The sequence below is a fragment of the Musa acuminata genome, chromosome BXJ3-4, assembly GCF_036884655.1.
Source record: "Musa acuminata AAA Group cultivar baxijiao chromosome BXJ3-4, Cavendish_Baxijiao_AAA, whole genome shotgun sequence".
Classification (NCBI taxonomy): Eukaryota; Viridiplantae; Streptophyta; class Magnoliopsida; order Zingiberales; family Musaceae; genus Musa; species Musa acuminata.
This window is the reverse complement of record NC_088352.1, coordinates 622,758-645,279: the sequence shown is the minus strand read 5'-3', so window position 1 is coordinate 645,279 and position 22,522 is coordinate 622,758. Positions and strand designations below refer to the sequence as shown.

Sequence of the window (22,522 nt, the reverse complement as noted above, 5' to 3'; positions counted from 1 at the left end):
ATCGAGTGATATTATAACGAAGCATTCAAATTTCTTTTTCTTTTTCTTTTTTTTTTGTGTGGCTGAGGAATTTCCACACATGTGAATGAAGGAGGAGGAGGAGACTGCAGCATCTGATGTTGCAGTGCTGATTGATACACGCACCACAAATACAATGCAGTTTGGGCGGTGGGGTCCTCCGCATTTGTGGACAGCCTTCGCTGTCAGGCTTACTTCACCTTATCCCTCCCGTCTCAAAGAAAAGACGCATGCGTATGATAGAGCGCGAGAAGACGACGACAGAAGCAGCACGACGCGAAAGCGAGAGAGAGAGAGAGAGAGAGAGAGAGAGAGAGAGAGAGGATGGCGGACGCTCACATGACGGCATCTACCCACCCACCCACAGAGACCAAAAATGTCTTCCTTTACCCACTAGCTTTGGAGTGGCTTTCTTCGCCGTCCTCGCCGACAGGCAGCACAGTGCCTGCGCTTTGGTATGATTAGCCAACCTTCACTCGCTTCTATTACTGTTCTGTCTTCTCCCATAATTATCGCCACAGATTGATCCATTCCTCGTGCTATTAATATCAATTTCTTGAAAACATGCATCTTATTGCTGAATCTACTCGGGATAGCTCTCCCACCGATATGACCAGATCACATGGTGGCATTCAACGCTGTGAACGGTGTGCAGGAATAATGATATGTCCTGCAGTGATCTGCTGCCTTTTCGCCGTCCATTCATCGACATCCCAAAGCTTCGGCGTTCAATCTAATCTACTCCACGTTCATCTGCATACATTTATTTACGCAGCCCAGTTTGGGTTTTACTTCTTTTAACTGATATAATAGTGAAGCATTTCTTTACACATGTCCTCTGTTTTGTTTAGTGATAATCCGATCATTGGATCTCTGACAGCTCTGCTCCTCTCTCTCTCTCTCTCTCTCTCTCTCCATATTCCAGCCTACTCCGCTTTCTTCCTTACCCTGTGACCCAGGAATCGACCCAACATCAAGACTTTGTATGTTCTTTCATCGGATTGAACACTGATCGCTTGCTGCTTTGGTTGGTTGGTGTTCCTGCTGCTTCTCCAAAGGTAATTCGTAGCCATTTGAGTCTGCTCTCGTTTTGTTTTCTTTTTTATCGGATTCTCTTTTTCTCTCTTATCCTTCCTTGAAGGGCGAGGCAAAAATTGATTTTCTCATTTTTTGGATTTTGATCAGTCCTAGTCCGTTGTGTTCTTTTTGGCTCTGCAAATTTCCACTTCTTAATACACCCCCAAACTTTGGTCTTCTAACTTTATCTTTCTTAGAAGTTGAAATTACCCCCAATGTCTCCTAGAAATAAGGCAGGAGTTGAGTGAAAATCCTAATAATGATGCAAAAGCTAAATCTAATCCAAAAAGCCATAGGGCTTTGATCGACCAATTTAGGGACTAGATAAAGAACTACATGACATGTCAATTTGTTTGTGCTTCCCTTTACTGCATCTTGTCTAGTGCATGATCAACCGTTAGTGCTCTAAAAGTTGATGTGACAACCAGACGTGGTTTTGCTTGGCCCTCAAACCACCTACTTGCTTCCGCGATTTTGCATTTTTAGCTTCACTAACTTAGCAAAAATGGATCATAAGATGCTTGAGATGTTCCCAGAACATTGAAAAGTAAATCTGAACGTCTGATGGTGGTGATGATAGCTCGATATCTGCTTCATTTGTTCTCTAGGCTCCTTGGTCGCAAAATGCACTATTTTTATGTTTACTTTACCAGTATACCAATGCAAATAAGTTTCATTGTCTCTGACAATTATGCTGCTCCAAATTTTGCTAACTTACCATGTCAGTTTTTGAAATTTTGGTTTTGTATTCTTGATGCACCTCAAAATGGTAACTTTCTTGTAAATGTGGAAGATCTATGTGATAATTGCATTTTGTTTCCCTAGATTATTTGTATCGGCTCTATTAATTCGTTTTTCTTTTTTCAATTGTTTTGTGTTCAGCTTTATTATTCTCTTATAAGCCTGCTTTTGTGCAGGGTCAACATTTGGAAAACTTTTATGTTATAAGAGGCAGTTATGGCTACGCTTACTGACATAGGGCTTGCTGCAGCCATCAACATATTAAGTGCCATTGCATTCTTAATAGCATTTGCTGTCCTAAGACTACAACCAATAAACGACAGAGTTTATTTTCCAAAATGGTATCTTAAAGGTGTGAGAGGCAGTCCAACACGCTCAGGGACGTTTGTACACAAGTTTGTGAACTTAAATTTGAGGTCATATTTGAGATTTCTGGAATGGATGCCAGCTGCTCTCAGAATGCCAGAACCTGAGCTGATAGACCATGCAGGACTTGATTCTGCTGTTTACTTGAGGATATACTTGATTGGGTATTCTACCACTGTATCTGAAGCTCAATTCATTAATCATTCTGCTTCTTTCTCTTGTGCACATTTACTATAGTCACAACTTTTGTTGAAGAGGGCAATGCAGAACCTGAACAAACTATCTTTTGAGAAGCACTGGTAAATCCAGAGAAGCAATAAATGGTTTTACTTAGAATTAATTTATAGGATGGGACTGTATGTTCATATCAAACACTATCTCTTCACTCTCAGTTTTTGAACTTTATTCTTTTAGGATTTAGGTGATTATCCAACAAGGTAGTTAAAGATGCTGAAGCTTCAAGTAATAGTTTGCTTATGTTTGTTAACATCCTGAGACAACAATATGCAATTTTTGATCAAGTGGGATTTATATTCCTCTTATTGGCAAGACATTAGGATGTTCATTTTCATAAGGCTCTTAATCCAATTGGTAAAGTCAAGTTTGCTTTCAGATGAGATAAAGGGAAAAAAAAAGAGTTCTCTGTAATTTTTCAACTTGTTCTTTTGAAGCATGTACATATTTTCAAGGTGCAACAGTCTAGCTTGGAAGCTGCAGATCGTCTCACAGAACAAATGTATGCGTCATGCATTAGATTGTGTTTATCGTTAATAGTTCTCCATTAAATGGTAACCTTGAACCAATGGTATTAGTTGTTTAATTTTGTTCCATAACAAGTATCGATTGATGTTTTTAAATTTATACTTTAGTGATGTATATTTGTTCTTTTTCTTACTAGACTCAAGCTCTTTGTTCCAATGGCAATCCTCTCCTTTGCAATCTTGGTGCCGGTCAACTGGACGAATAGTGGTACTTTGGAAAATTCAAAAGTGGAGTACAGTGACATAGACAAGCTTTCTATTTCAAATATTCCTTCAGGTTCACAAAGGTAAGCTGTAAGAATTTTATAATTAGACTGCTTACTGGATTGATTAATTTGTAATTTCTGTTTATTAGCCTTCACGTAATGCTTGTTGTAAATTTCTGAAATTTCGAACTTTTTTGAGGGCAAGCTTATGAAGATCCAGCATGTAGATAGTAATTAGACAGATCAAGCATCACCATTTGGTTTTTGGTTCATTGCTATTGGTCTATTGATTTCTGTAATATCTCTGCCTTAAAGGAAGGAGCCTTAAAGCCATTGACATAAGCTTTTAATGGAAATGAAAAGAAAAATGGCACTTCACTTTAGACTTAACCAGTTTGGCTAAGGTTTAAAGTTTTGGTATGAAGAGGAGGGTGGAGGGAAGAGGGGAAACAAGCGGAGGGGGGAAAAAGAGTAAGAGTTGGAGATACAAAGAGATGGATCAACAATGGGAGAGAGAGAGAAGTATAAAAAAATATTGACAGCTGCGACAGCAGTCATAAATAAAATAAAGTGATACTAGTACCAGGCAGTAGGCTTACTACCCAGTAACCATTGGTATCAGTTACTTTACCGCCAGTTAACTTCCACACAATGAGCTCACTGGGAAAGACAACTTATCTTGGACTGGACCAGTCCATGTGTCAGTCCCTTGTCAGATCAGCCAAAACCTATCCGAACTAGACGGTATGCTCAAAGTACCATTAGTTATCCAGATGATTGATATTATGGCCACTTATTCACCTGTTTTGGCATAGGAATTGAACTTTCTGAGGATGATCTTATCTATATATTCATACAGTATCAGTATGATATATTGGCTCTGAGTTTCTGATGCTGCTATATGGTGCTTTGCTTTCAAACCTTCTTTACCTGTGAGATTGATTTTTCGATAATTTTTTTGTTTTCGTTAAAGTCCATATGACAATATGACTGTTCTTCTTTGCATGTGTTTGAAATTTGAAACAAGCCTTTTTTTTTTCCCTAAAAATTTAAACTAAGTCACCAAAAGTTAAACCAAGACAAATATAACATTTATTAGTGTGTAGAGAAATAAATAGCATCTAAACACAGATCAATTATAATAAATGGGGAAAAGTTTGTCTGAATATTGACGTATAGGTGGTAGTCCGACTCAGCATTAGATGCTTAACAACTGAATGAGATACATATGTAACGGGAAGTTGGAAACCTTAAGATTACTCTGATTGCACAAATGAAAGTGGAGCATTTGAGAAACAAAATTGTTCCTTGTTGAAGAGTTCATGGACAATTTTACTGGAAAATGTGTTTGGCTTATCGGATCTTTAGTATATTTGTGGGTTATAAGTTTAATACTAGATATTTAGATGAGTTGTTACTGTCATGTTTGAACCTAGAATTATTTATGTTACCTGTTCAATTGGAGTTCATCTTTGCTGGTAAATTTATTTAATGAACATTAGCATCGGTGCTGCTTTAGACCTAATGCATTATTTAATTTTCTCTAGGCTTGAAATCTTTCTCACCGTCTTTGCATTCCTTGTTAATAATACAACAACAATTGTTTTGCTAGTTGAATATGTTAGTTCTTGTTGTAGGTTCTCTGTGTTCATGAGCATTAGTTGCTTTTTTATGTTTGTAGGTTCTGGGCCCATTTGGTTGTGGCATATGCCTTTACATTTTGGACATGCTATGTGCTTCTTAAGGAATATGAAATTGTTGCATCAATGAGGCTGCATTTTCTTGCATCTGAGAAACGCCGTCCTGATCAATTTACAGTAAGCTTTCTTTGATCTTGTCAAACTGGCATTGAAAGAAATTTTACCAAATTCTTGTGATGTCATATTTGTAAACCTGCTAATATCTTCTAATTTATTGGAATTTGAAATAGTTTGATTTTCTAATGTTCGTGCTTGTTGCAATCTGAATTTCCTAAATGATTGCAAAGGACATGATCCTTTTTTTTTTTTGCATCTTCATGATTTTCTATCTGAGAATTGAATAATCATCGGGGTTCATGATATCTTGCATTTTATATGGTTAGGAAAAATATACAAGATTCAAATTGTACCTTGTTAATTTTTATATCCAAATAATGATTACTTGTTTTGTTTTGTTTTTTTTATTGGTAACTTCTGGAATTGATTGTTATCCTTAAATTTAGTAGTTTTTTTCAGGAAACAATTATTAGAATAGAAGAATTTAAAAGTTTAAAACAACAATAATAATAATGGCAACAACAACAAAACATGAAAACCCAATTGTTAAGGGTTGCTACATTGATCTTTTCCTGTCATTTTAGTACAAAATAACTTGAACAATACAATGTCATACAATCTCAAGGTATATAACTATTCTGTAGGCACTGTATCTCATGACCTCTTATTGATCAAACCAGTTGCCATGGTTGGTAGGTAGATAGGGATTGCCAAAGTGTAGGTGAGTCTCTTTTGTATTCCTGGCAGCATAATTCCAAAGCAAGTAATATAAAACAATTTAAAGGTCAGAATGCGATGCTTCAACTAACATTATAGATGGCAATAGGGTCTTAGTGAAAGGGCAAGAAGCATGGGATGTCATAATGCTGATTAGAAGAAAAAGCTTGCAGTTTGAGGAGAACAGACATGAGAGTCGGCAAAAAAGGTCCAACAAGCCATTAATGTCGTTCCACCGAGCTCTCTTTACATAGACTGGTAATTGGACCCTCTTTTGTTCTAAATTGGATACTTAAACATTAAAGGGAAGACATGATGATACTAATTGTTTCCCAACATTTTGTTTGGGTTTTATTTAAAGTTGAAACCATGGATTTTAATTTTGGTTGTACTGGTTGGTATGGATCGATATATACTAATTTAATGGCTGAATGATACACGGATCAGGTGGAATTCGGAACTGTTCATATTGTCCCAGGAAGCTCATTGTGTCAGGTTTATCAGATGGTAAGCTGATTGATAGAGAGCTATACCAAGTGATAAGTGTGTGTGGTATGATTAGTGGGTCATTTTTTTCTCTGTTCTTATAATCTGCTAACAGCTATTGGCAATTGTTTTTATTTTTCTTTCTCTTGTCTTTCTCATCTTCCATTGCTGCTTCTTTTTCCTCTTCCTTCTCTGCCATCGCCTATGCCTTTTCTTCTCCTCCCCCACCACCTCTTTTACATTGCTGTTGTCTTCTCCTCCTTGTTTGTGTCGCCAGCCTCCTCCTACCAGTACACATTGGCACCTCCTCCCCTCTTCTATCTCATCTTCTCTTTTGTCCATTCCCATCTTTATCTACTCGTACCGAGTGTTGGTGCTGTTCGGATACGACTACCGATCAATACTGATATCGTACCACTCTAGCTATTGATTGGTATGGGTATTAGACTGAGATTTTAATCCATGGTTGGAACCAACTAATATTATGGGATTTTACCTAGTTTTAGTCAAACTAAATATCTAAAACATCCACCTCAAGTCTTTAAGCCTTGATGGCTAATCATACCTCTACTTTGTGATACCACAAGGGCCCCCTCTCTGTTTCTCTCAGTTTTGTCCTCTACCCCCTCTCTCCCACCACAACATCACCCAGAGTCCGGATAGCCACCAGTCCCTCTTTCTCCAAAACCTAGACCTACTTTTGTCCAGTTGGCTGTTTGTGAGGTCCCTACATATTTCAGTTGGTACCAGTACTTCTATTATTGAATCAGTTTGATCAGGACAGGCATCGAGTCTAGGACCGGAACACATATCCTTTATTTTATCAGTGTTGTTACTCGTTAGTGATGATATAATTTAAAATATCCATATAATGGAGGAACTCGGGTGTAATTTGAAGATGGACTTGCTGCATTCCTCAGTGATCTTATAATAGAGGAATACAGGATTTGATGATGATGGACATGCTGCATTTGTCAGTGATCTTTTACACCAACTAATTGGCTTAATGGGAAGGTTTCATATTTTAGATCATACATGCTTATCTAGACAGTTTCCTTCACAGAAAAGGTCATAGTATTTATGTATGTAATGATGTATATGCAAGCACGGACATCATCTTGACTTACAGATTATAGACAGTGATTACTAATAAAATTGGGATGATCAGACTAATACGCTTGTTGACTGTCCTATATCTGTTGACTTGTGTCAAACTAACACATGTTTTTTATTTATTTCAGGTCCTTGTTAGGAATGTGCCACCTGATCCCGATGAATCAGTCAGTGAGCTTGTTGAACATTTTTTCCTTGTCAATCATCGTGATCACTATTTAACTCATCAGGTTTTTCTCCTTCTGTTGATCTCATGATATGTAGCTTTATGACAGTTTAAAAGGACTTATGTTCATAAGATTAATTTGTTATTTTAATGTTCAATGACTGACTGATAGTATGTTGAATGTGATCTTAATAATATGCTTAAGTGCGTAACTATGCATGCTCTATTCATGAGTTCTCATGTAAAACTACTCCGAGGATATTTATTTACTCTTCATCTGAATCCTTGTTATGATGCTCTAGAGTAATGTTGAGTAACAAATCAACAAAACATTAGGCCTGTATGGTTTCACTACCTATTTGTGTTAGGTTGATCGTCAATGAAAGAGTAAGGGAGGTATAGAGGAGTATCTGATTTTGATGATGTTGATTATTACATCAGCATACCTTCCAATAACGAGGTCTGATACATGTACTTCCATTTTTAACCATGATGAAGTCTTTCAATTCCAGTGTACATGTAGATGGATAGATAGATAGATATAGGATGGTGGTGAGTGATGGTGAAGGTGATATGCACCAGGATGATTCAATGAGATCTTACTGATATAGTGAGAAATCATGAATTCCTTTTACATTCACACAAGGGAAGAATATAAAAACTTGAAGAAATGATGGGATCACATCTGTGTAATTGAAGGCATGGATTGCAAATTCTGCTCCCTTGTTTGTACTGGTCTAAGCATGAACTGGCATGTGGACTGCCCAATTTTGGGTGGTCCTCTCTCTTGTGGGAAAAGTTTGATCTAAGTATTCATCTCACTGCATTATAAGTTTGCCAGAAGTTCCTATCATAGGAGTCTTCTTTTTTTTTTCTTTTAGTTACGAGTAACAAGTATCTCTTTTACAAGATAACATTTAGAGGCTATATCCCTTTTATATGATACAAAAATCATTAATTAGTATTATAAAAACTTTCATGTTTCAACCATAGAGGGATTGGGGGATTATCAAAATGCAGGCAAATCTATATGCCCAGTGTTTTAGAATATGCCCCTACTTCATACTGATTGATCACTGTTTTGATTGCAGTCTGCCTGGAATGATTAGATTTCAAATCTAGGTGATATAATTTTTTTTTGTAATTAATCTATGAATGTATACAGTAATAGTGGGCCATACAGCCATATGATATTATTTCTTATATTCAAGTAGTTTAGTTTTTCTTTTTCTCTATTGGTATTTTCTCTTCATTTTTGTAAAATACTCAGTTGTAAAATGAACTCTGTTGTAAATTTTCCTTGAAAGAAATTCTTTTTAGAAAAGTCATAAATAGGCTATCGAATAAATCAAGGTTCGCCTTATCAGTCTGTATCGGTATACCGACTGGCTATCGATATGATATAAACTGAGCCGTATTGACGTACCGACATATGGTATACTGGGATATACCAATATATCGATATGGATTGCCTGTACCAATCTTCTATTGGACCGGCATGTACTGTCTATACCGAGCAATACATTACGATATGGTGAACCTTGAAATATATCATAACCATTGACTTCAGATTCATGAGGAGAGTGCATGTTTTTAATTGTAGGTTCAACATCTGCATTCTCACAATTTTTGGTTTGCAAATGTTTTGTAGGTTGTTTGTAATGCAAACAAACTTGCTAAGCTGGTCAAAACAAAGAAGCAGATGCAGAATTGGCATGATTACTATCAATTAAAATATGATAGGGATCCATCTAATAGACCTACTCGAAAGGTTACTTTGAACTCTGTACCTTAACTTTGTTTTGTGATAAAAAAAATTTAATCTTTTTTGTGATGTCTTTTGTCATTCCTCTCAAAAAATCATGTTATGATGGATTTCTTTGTTTTAACAGACTGGATTTCTTGGACTTTGTGGTGATGAGGTGGATGCTATTGAATTTTACACATCTAAGATTGATGAGCTCTCTGAAAAAGTATGTGCTACTTACTCATACTTTGTGTAATAGTCAATTCCAATTTTAACCATAGCAATTAATCATTTTATTCAATGAAAACATTTTAGTTTTTTTTGTAAGATATTGGAACTGTATAGTGCATACAAACTTATATACATTTAAAAAGGTCGAGTTGCTCGTGACTTTTGGGAGTTACTCTCTGTCATTCTTTAGGTTTGATTATGGTATTATCTAAGTTTAAAATCAAAATTTTGGAAGATTAATTAAATATGTTTCAAATGAACATCTAGTAAATGCATTATTGTCACTGACTAACAATCAATAGATCTAGAATGTTGATCATGGCTAGCCTTAATTTTCCATGTCATTTCATTTATGCTTTTAGTTTAAAACTTAAATAACATGTGCTGTTTTAATTTTAAAAAGGTATTGATGATACTTTCTTTATAGTAGTAAAATTTAGGTGTGAAGTTGAGAACAAGGTTTGCTGTGCCAGTTGACATGGGATGACATTAGCGGTGCAAAACCAATATCTCTCTTCATTTTGTGTAGTAATGTCAAGTTGTCAACAATGTTGATGCATTCATAGGCTAATAATTGGCTTGTGCCTGTCAGCACAAGGGCATGACAACTTGCACAACATAGTGCCATACCATGTGAAAAAGATATTGGCATGTCTTCTTCATCCTGCAAAACAACAATCCTTGGTTAATATTGCACTGAGTTACACTTTTCTATGTCAAAACATCTTTGTATATTCCAATCTACGAGAGGTTCATTTCACAACTACATAGTCACCTCATAGAATCAAGAATAATTTTCAACCATGCAGTAGCCATATTCTGAGTAAATCCTAACAAGTGACTTGGAGAAACTGAATGCAGCCAAAACCTTTTTCTTTCAGAACTTGGTTGTGATTGTGAGAAAAGTATATGCTCCAAGATTTTGATTTACGACTTGCAAAGATGGTGGAAGTCAGTTAATATCATAATTGTCCTTGAACTATCAGTTATTCTTTCGTACTCTTATTGGTCAGAAAAGAACAAGCTTGCAAGTCTGAATATATGTCCATGGACATCCATGTATTATATAATATTGATCAGACCATTTTTTCCCATATATTTTCACCTCTATCATCACCTGTTTCATTTTACATCATCCATAACTTTTTATTAGCTTTTTTTTCTTTCTTCTAATTGTCTGATGAGACAACTATATCAGGTCCTTGAACACTAAAGCTATTTCGATTTTAGACATGTGATGACATTCATAGTCCATATGAAATTCCTGTAAAGCACTCTTGCGTATGCCTAATAAATGTAGCCTAATGGTCAGCATTGCTAGCGTTGATTTCGCATAACTGCATTAGTTTTTTACATGTTTTTTTGTATCATGTCATGAATTCCTATTTCTGATGGTATATGAAATTCTTATTGGACTCTTGTTGTTCACTTTTCTAGTTTCACTTTTCTTTCGGAAGAAATATTTTTCATGCTAAAATAAGTATGCTCTTGTGTGGATAAATATATTTTAGGAGGCTACAGAACGTGAAATGATAAAAAATAATTCGAAATCCATCATGCCAGCTGCATTTGTTTCCTTTCGAACACGGTGGGGAGCAGCCGTATGTGCTCAAACACAACAAACTCAAAACCCAACTTTATGGTTGACTGAGTGGGCTCCAGAACCTCGTGATGTATATTGGCAGAATTTGGCTATTCCATTTGTTTCCCTCACAGTCAGACGGTTGATTGTAGCAGTTGCCGTCTTCTTTCTTACATTCTTCTTTATGATACCAATCGCATTTGTACAATCTCTTGCTAACATTGAGGGAATTGAAAAGGTGGTTCCATTTTTGAAGCCCATAATTGAAGAGTAAGTTTTATACAATATCTCCGGTTCTACTTTATTACAACTATTCATTATTTTGTTTCTAATTATGCGTGAATTGTTTAATTAAAGTTTCCTTTATCATCTTTGGATTATGCTTTCTTTTCTATATATTTCATGCTTGTACCAAATTGTTGACAAGACATTGTTGCAGGCTCAAAATATTTTTATTGCAAGTAATAATGAACTTGATTTCACTTATAGATTCATTTAGTCTTCCTAAAACTTTTACATAAAACATGTTCGGTAATAAGTTAGGATTACCTATAAGATTGATTATATGTTAGACCATCAGATGACTCTTAGAGTGTGAAATATTATAGAAAAAACATAGGGAGATGAACTAGTTCTTTTGCATTGTTTTATGTAATCTGTAAGTTTGTGTTTGAGCCCAATCTAGATCAAAGAGAAAGTAACATATTCTTAGTTCCAATAGCTTTGTTGCATCCATGGATTTTCTTTAACATGGGGTTGAACTGGTAACTGTGAGCATGGTACATTCCATGCTGGCAGGTAGTGCACATCATAACAACACTAAAAAATGTCCAAACATATTTTTCAATTTTATATTTCAAATCTCAACTATTGCTATAATTTGAATGGATAGATCATATATCTAACCAATTTTACCTACTCCCTTCAAAATTTTGAACAAATGAACAAGAGAACTTCCTCTCATTTTATGCTAGAAAAAAGTACTGTATAAAAGAAAATTGTTGACTTCTGGTCTCTTTTATTTGTTTTATGTGCCATTTTCGATGAAACCTCTGGATTTTAGTATTCATGGAGGCTGAAAGCCACACCTTGCCTTAGTAGGTATTCTAACGAGGAATGAGGTGTTTTCAATTATTAAATGGTGTAGAATTCTCACAAACAAGAGGGTTATAGCTGTTGCATAGGGTGGGAAGAAATGAGGACAAGAAGTAAGAAGCTTGATCAACATTGTTTAGTTTGAGCTATAAAAGAACACACGAATTGTCCCATAGCAAACATGCACTATGATATAGTATGGTAAATAGCTCATTACTTGATTTAAAAAAGTAAACTTCTGACTACCTATGTTTCTAGGGTGGTTGGGTCGGTCTAAATGATGGCCAAAGGGGATTTTTGGGTGGATAAAGTGCCTTTACTGAAGAAATCATAAAATTTGTAGGATAAATTATTGATATTTTTTCCAAGTCTCCAATATAGAAAAGTACTTATACATGAATGTAGAATCTTAGGCACAAGACTGGTTTGGCAGCTGGTACCAATCATATATATATATATGTGTGTGTGTGTGTGTGTGTGTGTGTATGTGTGTATATATATATATATATATATATGTATGTGTATATATATATATGTATGTATATGTAAATATATATATATATATATATATATATATATATATATATATATATATATACATATACATATATTCTATACATATATATACATATGTACATATATACGTACATATATATATATATATGTATATATATATGTACATATATATATGTATATATAGGAACTATTGAAAAGTTAAATGATACAACACAGACAATGGCATACCATTCAACTTAGTCTAAGTCATTGAGCCTCCTCTTCTCCTTTTCTTGATGTTCTTTGTTTTTTCTCTTTTTGTTCTTCTCTGGTATCGCTCCAGGTATATTGTGTCATTAAGTTAGCTTTTAACCAAAATTGGTAGAAACCAAATATAGGTGGATAATTTTATAACAGAACACCTAACTGATTCATGTTACGGTTCAGTATGGATGGTATTTACCAGTCCGAAAGGTTACCAGTACATAAACCAAGGTAAACTAGGTGGTAAGTTCGATACTGGATCTGTACCGAGCTATACAGGGCATGTACCAGACCAATACATGGTGGTACAAAGTCTACAGACTATGTATTGAGCAATTTCTTCTTTTTTCTGTTTTTCCATCCCATTTTGGGCTTTTTTGGAAACTCAGAATGTACTGGTGTAGCAGCACTCGAAATGACAGTATGGACCTGTACAATACTGGTCTGAGCCCTGACTGATACAGTACTGATACATGAAATGATGAAATTGCAAACCAATTCCACCTGTATTTACTGGTCCAACTAAATAATGATATCAGAAAATGTAACTCAATCTTAGTGCAAAAATATAATTCATTTTGATTTTTGTTGTTTTATTCATTTAGGTAAGTGTACCTTCCTATGTATGGGGATCAAACTGGTATGATAGATTACTGAAATCAATATCAAGTTGACATTTAAATTCTTGTAAATAACACCGTTTCACTTCAAAGTATAATAGAGAAGGATTTGCTAAATACCATTGAAAACACGGTGAATCACATATGGTCAACAAACTGATTTGCGCTAGCCAGTGTGATTATTATACCAAAAATAACAAGTTGTAATGTCCCAACTATACCTGATTAATCTATTGGTTCACTAAGCATGGATATTATGAATATTTTTTCCAACTAAAATGTATTAATTTGTCAGACAAGTATTAAAAATGACCCTTTATTGGAGCTCAGCAAAACATTCAGTTCAAGGGGCCAATCCCCTCTTGAACAATTGCTAGCCCCATGAAGCCTACTAAAGTTAGCTAGCGAACCAACTGATATATTTCCTTTAATATTCCAAAAACTTATCCAAAGAACTATAAGATAAACGGGTAGTATCAATGAGATTGATTGGGCTACATGCAGCCTCCTTGGGTCTTTGGCATGAGATTCTCCAGTTGACTGGTCTCGAGGCTTTTTTGTTTTTTTTTTAATTGGTCTTATATAGATAACTGGTGTGTTTTCTTATTCTTTTTATTAGATGTTTGCAACAAACTAATGAAAATGAGTGTATTAGTACAAATGAGAGTAAAAAACAACACTGCTAGTACCAGTAATGTATCCTTGAACTGGCAGTTCTTGGAGCAGTTTCTACATTATGGTTGTACATCTTGTTGGTGACTGTGGCATAGAACAAAACTTCTAACCATATATTAAAGATATTAGCTAAATTGGAAGGAAGTTTGAACTTTGAAGTTTGAAGTATTAAAAATGCACATCTTATTGATATCTTTGATTAAAAAGATGATATAATGCCCTTGCTTAATAAAAGTACTTGGTGAAAAACAAGGTAGTAATTGCTTGTCATTCTTCGTGCATATATCTAGAACATAAATATCCTATTAATCCTTCAAATTCTTTGAATGACAATTTACAGTCAGATAAAAATTAGTTCTGATTAAGAGTCTAAATTATAAAACATCTTCTGCAATATTTTTCTTTATAGTTATGATATAGAGCAATATTATGAAATCCTTATATTAAAAGAAACAAATTTTTGATATTTTATCCCCACTCCTGTCCTTGCATTTTCCATAAATATCTCAAAACACTTAATATTGAGACCTAGACTGCTCTTATGGCTAAACCATGCTTTGTTTGTTTAAAATCTTTCATAGTAACAAAGTGCTTAATCTAATAGAAGTATAATAAAAAAATAATTATCAGCATTGTATCAATCATCAGACCTTATACCATTGGAATTCTGGAAAAAATAGGGCCTGAATTCATATAACCAGGAATTGAAGGATTATTTCAAATATTGTGGCTAAGAATGTGTTTTCTTATGCTACATCAATTAGAGAATGTATTGTAATCTTAAATCAGAAATAGGAAACTTGAAAATGAATTATTGAAAAATTTAAATTTATTAGTCACTTCATTTGATGAAGCTTTTTTAGATATCTGATGTAATTGAAAATGAAATATCATGGATCTGTATTTTTATCTAATATAAAATTCAGATTGTCCCAGAGAATTGCCAAAGTGAAAGTTATTTGAAAAAGAACTATCAGTGTGTCATAATGTTATGACATTACTTTTTGGGGATTTTTGCAGTTACACTAAGCATTCTTTTGCCTTTTTACTGACAAGCAGTCATATAATTCTACAGAAAAACTATTAAGGCATTCATCCAAGGTTTTCTTCCTGGAATCGCTCTGAAGATATTTCTTATATTGCTCCCAACAATATTGATGCTTATGTCGAAGTTTGAAGGATTTACATCCTTATCGGTTTTGCAGAGGAGATCTGCATCTAAATATTACCTCTTCATACTTGTTAATGTATTTCTAGGGAGCATAATCACTGGAACAGCATTCCAACAACTCAATTCTTTCATTCACCAGTCAGCAACGGAGTATGTCTTGCAACTTATCCTGATTTCTGAAAGTAATTATGCAGAATAATTATTTCAGAGTTTTAACCAATTCACTTATTTACAAATTGTTGATACCAACATCTGGGCATGGATGTGCATAATGGTTGATGAATCCATTGGCTCAGAAATTCATACATCTATGTCGACACCATGTTTTATGCATGAATCTTGATCCATGTTTTTATCAATATCAGCTAAACATCAAATTTTTGGGGAACAAGATTTTAAATACTGGTCCTATATTGATTTTGATTACATGTTAGTCTGGCATAATTAGAGATACCAAACCATATATAGGCCTATATCACCCAATATCACTGAAAAAACTAATAAAAGAAGTGGTATACTGAGCAATTCTGAGCTCTTTGGTTTATTATGGACATCAGCATTCAATGAAATATTTCTTACTATTTTTATCTGTAAACCTAATGAAATAATATATCGCCTGTTACAATTTTCAAGCTGTGCTGACAGTTATTTGCTGTTAGATGTGGAACGAATTCTTAAATATAAATTAAATAGCTAAATGTTCTCCTAGGAAAATAGTAAAGCAAGTCTAAAAGGTGAATTATAAATGTAACATTCAAATCAGGAGTTTTTCTCAACTAAATCTTTTCACAAGAGTCGTAAAGGAGTATGATTGACTGAAAGAAGTTGTAGTTACGTATGATCAGATGGGCAACAGTTCTATTGATTTCTAAATAAATTATTGTGAGATTCAACCTAAAATTATGTATTAGATGGTAAATTTGATGTAGTGGTTGGGAAAAAAAATGAACACATAAAATAGGCAGTGTACTTCAAACCTAGTTCCAAAGTTTATGGTTTACTGGCTGTACCTATCCAATTGTGTACTTGTATATTAGTGTGCCAACATATTGGTTGGTTCCAATATCTTAAGTAATTTTTAGTGTCTTTTCATTGATGTACCAAGGCAAACCATGTTATACCAACCAATATGAATTAGTCCAGTACGATTTCGGCATGGTGCTGATGCCGACAAGTAAACTTTGTTGCAAATTGCAATGATGAAAAAGAAAGAGATCCATCAAGTCATTTAATAAATATATATGGGATGAGAGATATAGTAATAATAACTTTTGCAGTTTATTAACATCTCATATAGATTTGCCTCGAAAGGGGAGAAGAGAATATTTGATATACTGTAGAAGTGTCTTTTAACAAATTAAGTATAACTAAGAAAAAAAAATTAGTTGCTGTTAGTTTTACTTGTGATGTTGGTTTCAAGAGTAACCAATGGTGGGAAACAATCCATGTGGACAACATGACATCGTTGGGATATGCATTATTTTCATTTATTTATCTATTCTGGGTGGGAGGTTTTAGGAGAGGGGAAGAGTTCTTGTATTTATGTCATTTGACACTGCCAAACTGAAGGGTTGATGGGATATTTTCACACACCCACAAACTCTCTCATCCTTTTCCCTCTTCGTCTTGTTTTTTCCCTTTTGTCATCATTCACACAATTCTGTTAACATGACAGCAAGTTAATAGATACCTCCTATTTGATACTGCCTGTTATTTGTCTACCCTCTAAAGATTAAAATAGTCCCTTTGCTGGAACCTCCCAAAGTATTGGTTATATGGTTGCATGTGAGCATACAATAATAATTTATTTTTAACTCCTGTACTTTCAACTTTCAAGTGCTCAACTTCAACCTCCTGTCACTAGTTATTCTCCTCTTTTGTACTAGGTTATGAGACTCCTTTAGTTCTTTCAGACAGTTGTCTTCTGGTTATGTTTGGGCTCTTAATTCACCATTACTTCAAGCTTTATGACATCTTAGGGTTTTTCACATTTGAATAGAACTAAATTGCCAATATTTTGTCTACTCATTTACTCCTCAAATCAACATTTAGTTTGTTACTTATCCATTATAATGTTTATTTGATTATGTAACAATGATTAAAATTTATAGTCTTTCTGGTCCATTAATCTTGGCTTCATCTTATCATAAATTATTGGTTTTTATTCATTTCCACTTTTATTGTATCTATTTTATGCCCTTATACTTCTAGAATTTTCTCATTATACATTTATGCTTTTGAAAAATTAACAGTTGTCTTCTTGTGGTAAGACCAAGAATTTAGTTTTGCTGGCCATACTTTAATCTTTTCAGGACATACCACCATTTATAAGTCCATCTAGGCTATGATAGTACTTGTTAAAATACTTGTGAATAGGCCATAATGCAAAACTAAATTCACAAGCATACCACAAGTACTTGTCAAGCATAGTTTATAAGTACTTTTCAATCTTTGTAGCAAAACTAATTCACAAGTACATACCACAAGTACATACTGCCTTGAAGATTAACAAGCATGCTACAAAGATGAATGCCGGTTTTCATGCTAGCATATAAAATAAATTCACACACCTCGTAACAATGCATGGTGTGGCATCGTAGTAGCAGTACCAGATTAATGACCTGCTGGAAAAGGATTACATGACAACTCACCTTGGGTGAAACACAACATAAACATTTTTACATAATTGGTTTTATTCTTTATAACTATATAGTATACTAATTGTCTTGCATTTTATTTATTATTCTTTTGTGCTAGAAATTAACATTAAATGAGATATCTTATAGTTAACATGACTAGTCAATTGTACAAGGTTGAATATTTCCGTATGATCATTTATCTATATCTAACTTGTATAATTAATTGTTCATCAATTTAGTAAGTTATGTAATAAAGTCTTTATACTTTGAAATTTGTCCTGTTATGTAGAATTCCAAAGACAATAGGTGTATCCATTCCCCAGAAAGCAACATTCTTTATCACTTACGTCATGGTTGATGGTTGGGCTGGAATTGCTGGAGAGATCTTAAGATTGAAGCCTTTAATAATCTACCATTTGAAGAATTTTTTCTTGGTGAAGACTGAAAAAGACAGGGAAGAGGCAATGGATCCTGGAAGCATTGATTTTGCCTCATCAGAACCTCAAATACAGCTTTACTTTCTGCTTGGTCTTGTATATGCAGTGGTCACACCATTCTTACTCCCTTTCATAATAATTTTCTTTGCCTTGGCTTATGCTGTCTTTCGTCATCAGGTAAGAACCTCAGGAATTTAATGATCCTGATCATTCAGAGTTGCCATATATTTTATAAAAAGATTGTGTTATGTTGATACATTTCCATGTCTGATTCAATGAATAACATGTGATAGTTGCCTTGAGCTTGGTTATGTGGAGTATATTCTTTCTTACCCTTCTATGTAGTTCCAACAGTATAAGCCCATCTAGGCTATGCTAGTAGTTATTTGTTGTGGTAAACCCAACGAAATGAGGTACTTGTTTGCTAAACACCTGATATATTGGGAATAACAAGTTGATCTTTAGAGAATGAGTCTTATGTTGGAAAAGGAGAAAATGTGGTTAAATGATAGTTTGTTATCCATGAATTATAACTACTTGCATTAATGCTTCTTGTTGGCTATTTAGGGCCATTTCATCTGTTAATTGTGATCGGGAAGTTGGCCTTTGGCGAGGTTGAGGACTCATCTGTCATGTCTTCTGCTCTTTTTTCTCCTATATCCCTATTTCTTGTCTCATTGCTGAAAGAGAGAATCTTTGCTTTGCCCCCTTGTTATTGCAAATATGAATGAGAACTAAGGTCTAATCACATTGTAGAAGTAAGATCTAGTTGATCAAATATATTAATACTTCTCAATCCCTTCTATGTTACTACTATCTTCTTCTTGATTATCTTTTGATGGGAGAAATGACAAGTATGATGCAGTGAAATACTGCTTTCCTTGGTGGTGTGTGAATAGTTTCCTGTTAAGTCATGATATTGTGTAACATCTAGTTGTTCCTACATTATGGACTGGGCGTACCAGGCAATATGGACTCTTATTTACTAGTATGACTAAGGACCAGTATCATATAGGTTGGTACTATTCATAATAAGTTTTTTCAAAAAAAAATTTCTGGTGATACTGGGTGATACATGTTAGTCTGTTGAAAACAGGCTGATCCAACCAGTTACTGAAAGCAACATCAAACCAAGATTTAAATCCTTTCTTGGAAATGTTAGTGTCTAAATAGCCTAAAGAAGAGATTACTTTTTCAAGGTCCTTAGGAGGCATCCATGATTTCCTTTTCCTATATTTTTTTATAGATCAAGGGAAGCATCTTTTATATATTGCTTAATCAAACTGGAAAACTGAATTCTCTCTTTTAATAAAAATAGAAATGAAGAAATTGCTAGAGAATTGCACAAACATAATAACTGAAGATCTCAAATATTTGTTCATGAACTTCAAAGAAACCTATACATACAAAGTCTATTAAATTTCCTTGAATTTCGCAATCATGTTCATTAGTATGAATAGTGGTCCTAAAAGGCTAGAGTGAGAGTTTATTAGTTTTATCATTTATGAAGCACTTGACTTCTCTTTCCTCAAGCTTTTTGTTATATTCTCATCTATTTCTAAATGGAGGATAATACTTTGTGCCGTTTGTGGTGGATGACTTCTATGCCTGTGGAGATAAATAATTAGGGAAGTAAACTTAGTGAAAGAGACATTGCATTGAAACAAAAAGGAATTAAGACATAGAGTCTCCAAATTAGGTTTCCATACTACCACGTCTGTGCTGGCTTATTTGAAGTGGCCTACTGTGGAATAATCATATTGCATATTATTCACTTCTTTGTCCATCAGATAACTTGTATTCTCTTGTGCTAGCTTATTTCAGGTTAATAATAGCTAAAATTACTTGTGGAATAATAATTTATATTATATGCTTACTTCCTTGTCCATCAAATAATTTGCATGTAATAAAGGATAACGGCAACATAATGCTGGAATACTCGATTCATGTTTGTCACTTCTCTGTTAACCATCAAACAACTTGCATCTAACAAATCTAGTATTTTTTGCTGATCCAGTTTTTCTCATGATTCAGATTATTAATGTCTACAATCAAGAATACGAAAGTGGAGCAGCATTTTGGCCAGATGTCCATGGTCGTATCATCACTGCTCTGATTATTTCCCAGCTGCTTCTACTTGGACTTCTAAGTACAAAGCATGCTGCAAACTCGACGCCTTTGCTACTAGTTCTTCCTGTATTGACCATATCATTTCATAGGTTTTGCAAGAACCGTTATGAACCTGCATTTGTTAAATATCCACTTCAGGTAATGTTTTATTAAAGATGAGTTAGAAAGATTAACAAAAAGACTAAATATATGAATGCTATTTCAATTTTTTTAATTTTATATTGAAATTGTAAGTCTATATTATTATTAATTTCATATTCATTTTATTTAAATGATAGACTTGTCTGCATGATTGCTTGTCAGATTTTCACGAGTCACATAGGATATTGTACTGAAATTTCTATTGTTTTCGTCAGTAATCAGATTTAATTCTAAGGTCAACTTAAAGCATAATGTGTGCTTGAAATGTTGGTAGTTCCTCATAATTCAGTAAATAAAGAAAAAATGGAAGATTTTCCAAAATATTCTGCATGTTTATTGTGGCAGCAAAAAAAGTTGATCAGATGCTTTCTTACTCTGTTACCTATTGAATGGTCTGGAGTAGGTTTCCTCTTTTTTTCTATTTCTATACCTAGAGTCTCAAAGTTTCAGTTTCTTCCTATAATTGTAATCAGTAATAGCTGGAGTATCACATATCTTCCTCAAAAATTGTGATGTTACGTGTTGCTATTTTCATCATCACAATAGAGATACTGCAAGGATGTAGGTCTTGTAGCTATTTGCACTTGAATAACGACAACATTGATAAATCAAATGCGGACAACTGCTGCTGCTGTTATCCGTCATATGATTGTTACATCGTAGCCTTCACTATAACTATAATTGCTTCTCTGCAAAACTAAATCAAATAGGTAATCAGTTCCAAAAAATGGCTCATCATATTACTGCTCAAATCATGTCTTATATTGGCATGCATCTTCGATAGCCTTTGTCAGCAGTGGCCAAATCTGAATCGTAGCATCGTCTGCATCCATTACTGGGAGCTAGTTGATATTATTGTATGAGTCCTCAACATTAACTTGCTTAGATATGCTTTCCGTTTACTAAGATGCTGCTAGAGGTGTTTTGAAATGAGAAGTAGTTACATATCTGTTGAGTATGATTTTTCTCTTGATAAAAATTTGATCTTATGCTTTTTCACTTGCAGGAAGCAATGATGAAAGACACATTAGAGCATGCCACGGAACCTAACCTGGACTTGAGAGCATACCTCCTGAATGCATATGTACACCCACTATTCAAAGATGACGATGACGATGATAGCTTTTCGGGTGGTGGGGAGCAAGAGTATGAAACTAAACTAGTACCCACGAAGCGCCAGTCCCGGAAGAACACACCAGTGCCCAGTAAATACAACGGTTCATCATCACCTTCTCTTCCTGACATTGTCAAAGAACAGTTATAATGTAGCATGCATGGTCATGTGCTCGGTGATGTGAATTCCCCTGTAAATTAGGTACCATAAGGAGCGGGATATCCCATGTTGTTAAATCTGTCTTGTCCTTCACCGAGACTACGAGACGTGTGATGTATTTAGAAGGCATCAGCAAGTGCTGAAGACAGATCCACGCGAACTCATGTCATGTTGTACAATCCAATGCACTTAGTTTCGGTAGCAAAATTAACAATGTCAATTTTTTTCGAGATATTTGAAAATGTGCGGAGGCTAAACTGTTCCAAGATTCCATTATATATTTCTTATTCCTTGCATGTTCCTTTTGTATGTATATAGTGAACAGAGTGAAAGCATTCCAAATTGATTGATTCTATGGAGTTCGTTGTTGGTCACATGCCTGATAAATCATTTGTCATGTTCATCATTTCTTGTGCAGCTAATGCTGTGGATACTCTACTAGATGAAACCAAGCTTTCCTATTATCTCATGAAATGTCTTACTCCGGCTGAAATTAGTTACCATGGTGATGATAGTTGCGTTATTGGAATGCGTCTTGGTGTTTAAAGGAAATAATTTTATACCAGCATCCATTTTGTTTATTTAGTCATATTTTTTTTCTATCTTTTCATACA

At 34.4% G+C, this 22,522-nt stretch overlaps 1 protein-coding gene across 4 annotated transcripts; it reads left to right on the top strand.

Annotated features, from left to right (window-relative positions):
- The first annotated feature begins 332 nt into the window (after positions 1-332).
- On the top strand, positions 333-22,181 carry LOC103980415 (calcium permeable stress-gated cation channel 1). Of its 4 annotated transcripts, none has more exons than XM_065149116.1 (13): positions 333-473; positions 615-1,076; positions 2,013-2,366; positions 3,101-3,250; positions 4,851-4,986; positions 7,371-7,472; positions 9,060-9,179; positions 9,301-9,381; positions 10,898-11,238; positions 15,193-15,438; positions 18,217-18,541; positions 20,399-20,632; positions 21,642-22,181. In XM_065149116.1, exons 3-13 carry the CDS (start codon positions 2,053-2,055, stop codon positions 21,897-21,899), a joined length of 2,307 nt encoding a protein of 768 aa, XP_065005188.1. In that variant the 5' UTR covers positions 333-473; positions 615-1,076; positions 2,013-2,052; the 3' UTR covers positions 21,900-22,181. The 4 variants fall into 4 exon arrangements, with proteins under 4 accessions (XP_065005188.1, XP_009395094.2, XP_009395095.2 ...); XM_009396819.3 differs by having other exon boundaries at positions 334-473; positions 944-1,076; XM_009396820.3 differs by lacking the exon at positions 615-1,076 and having other exon boundaries at positions 334-473.
- The last annotated feature ends 341 nt before the right edge of the window (positions 22,182-22,522 follow it).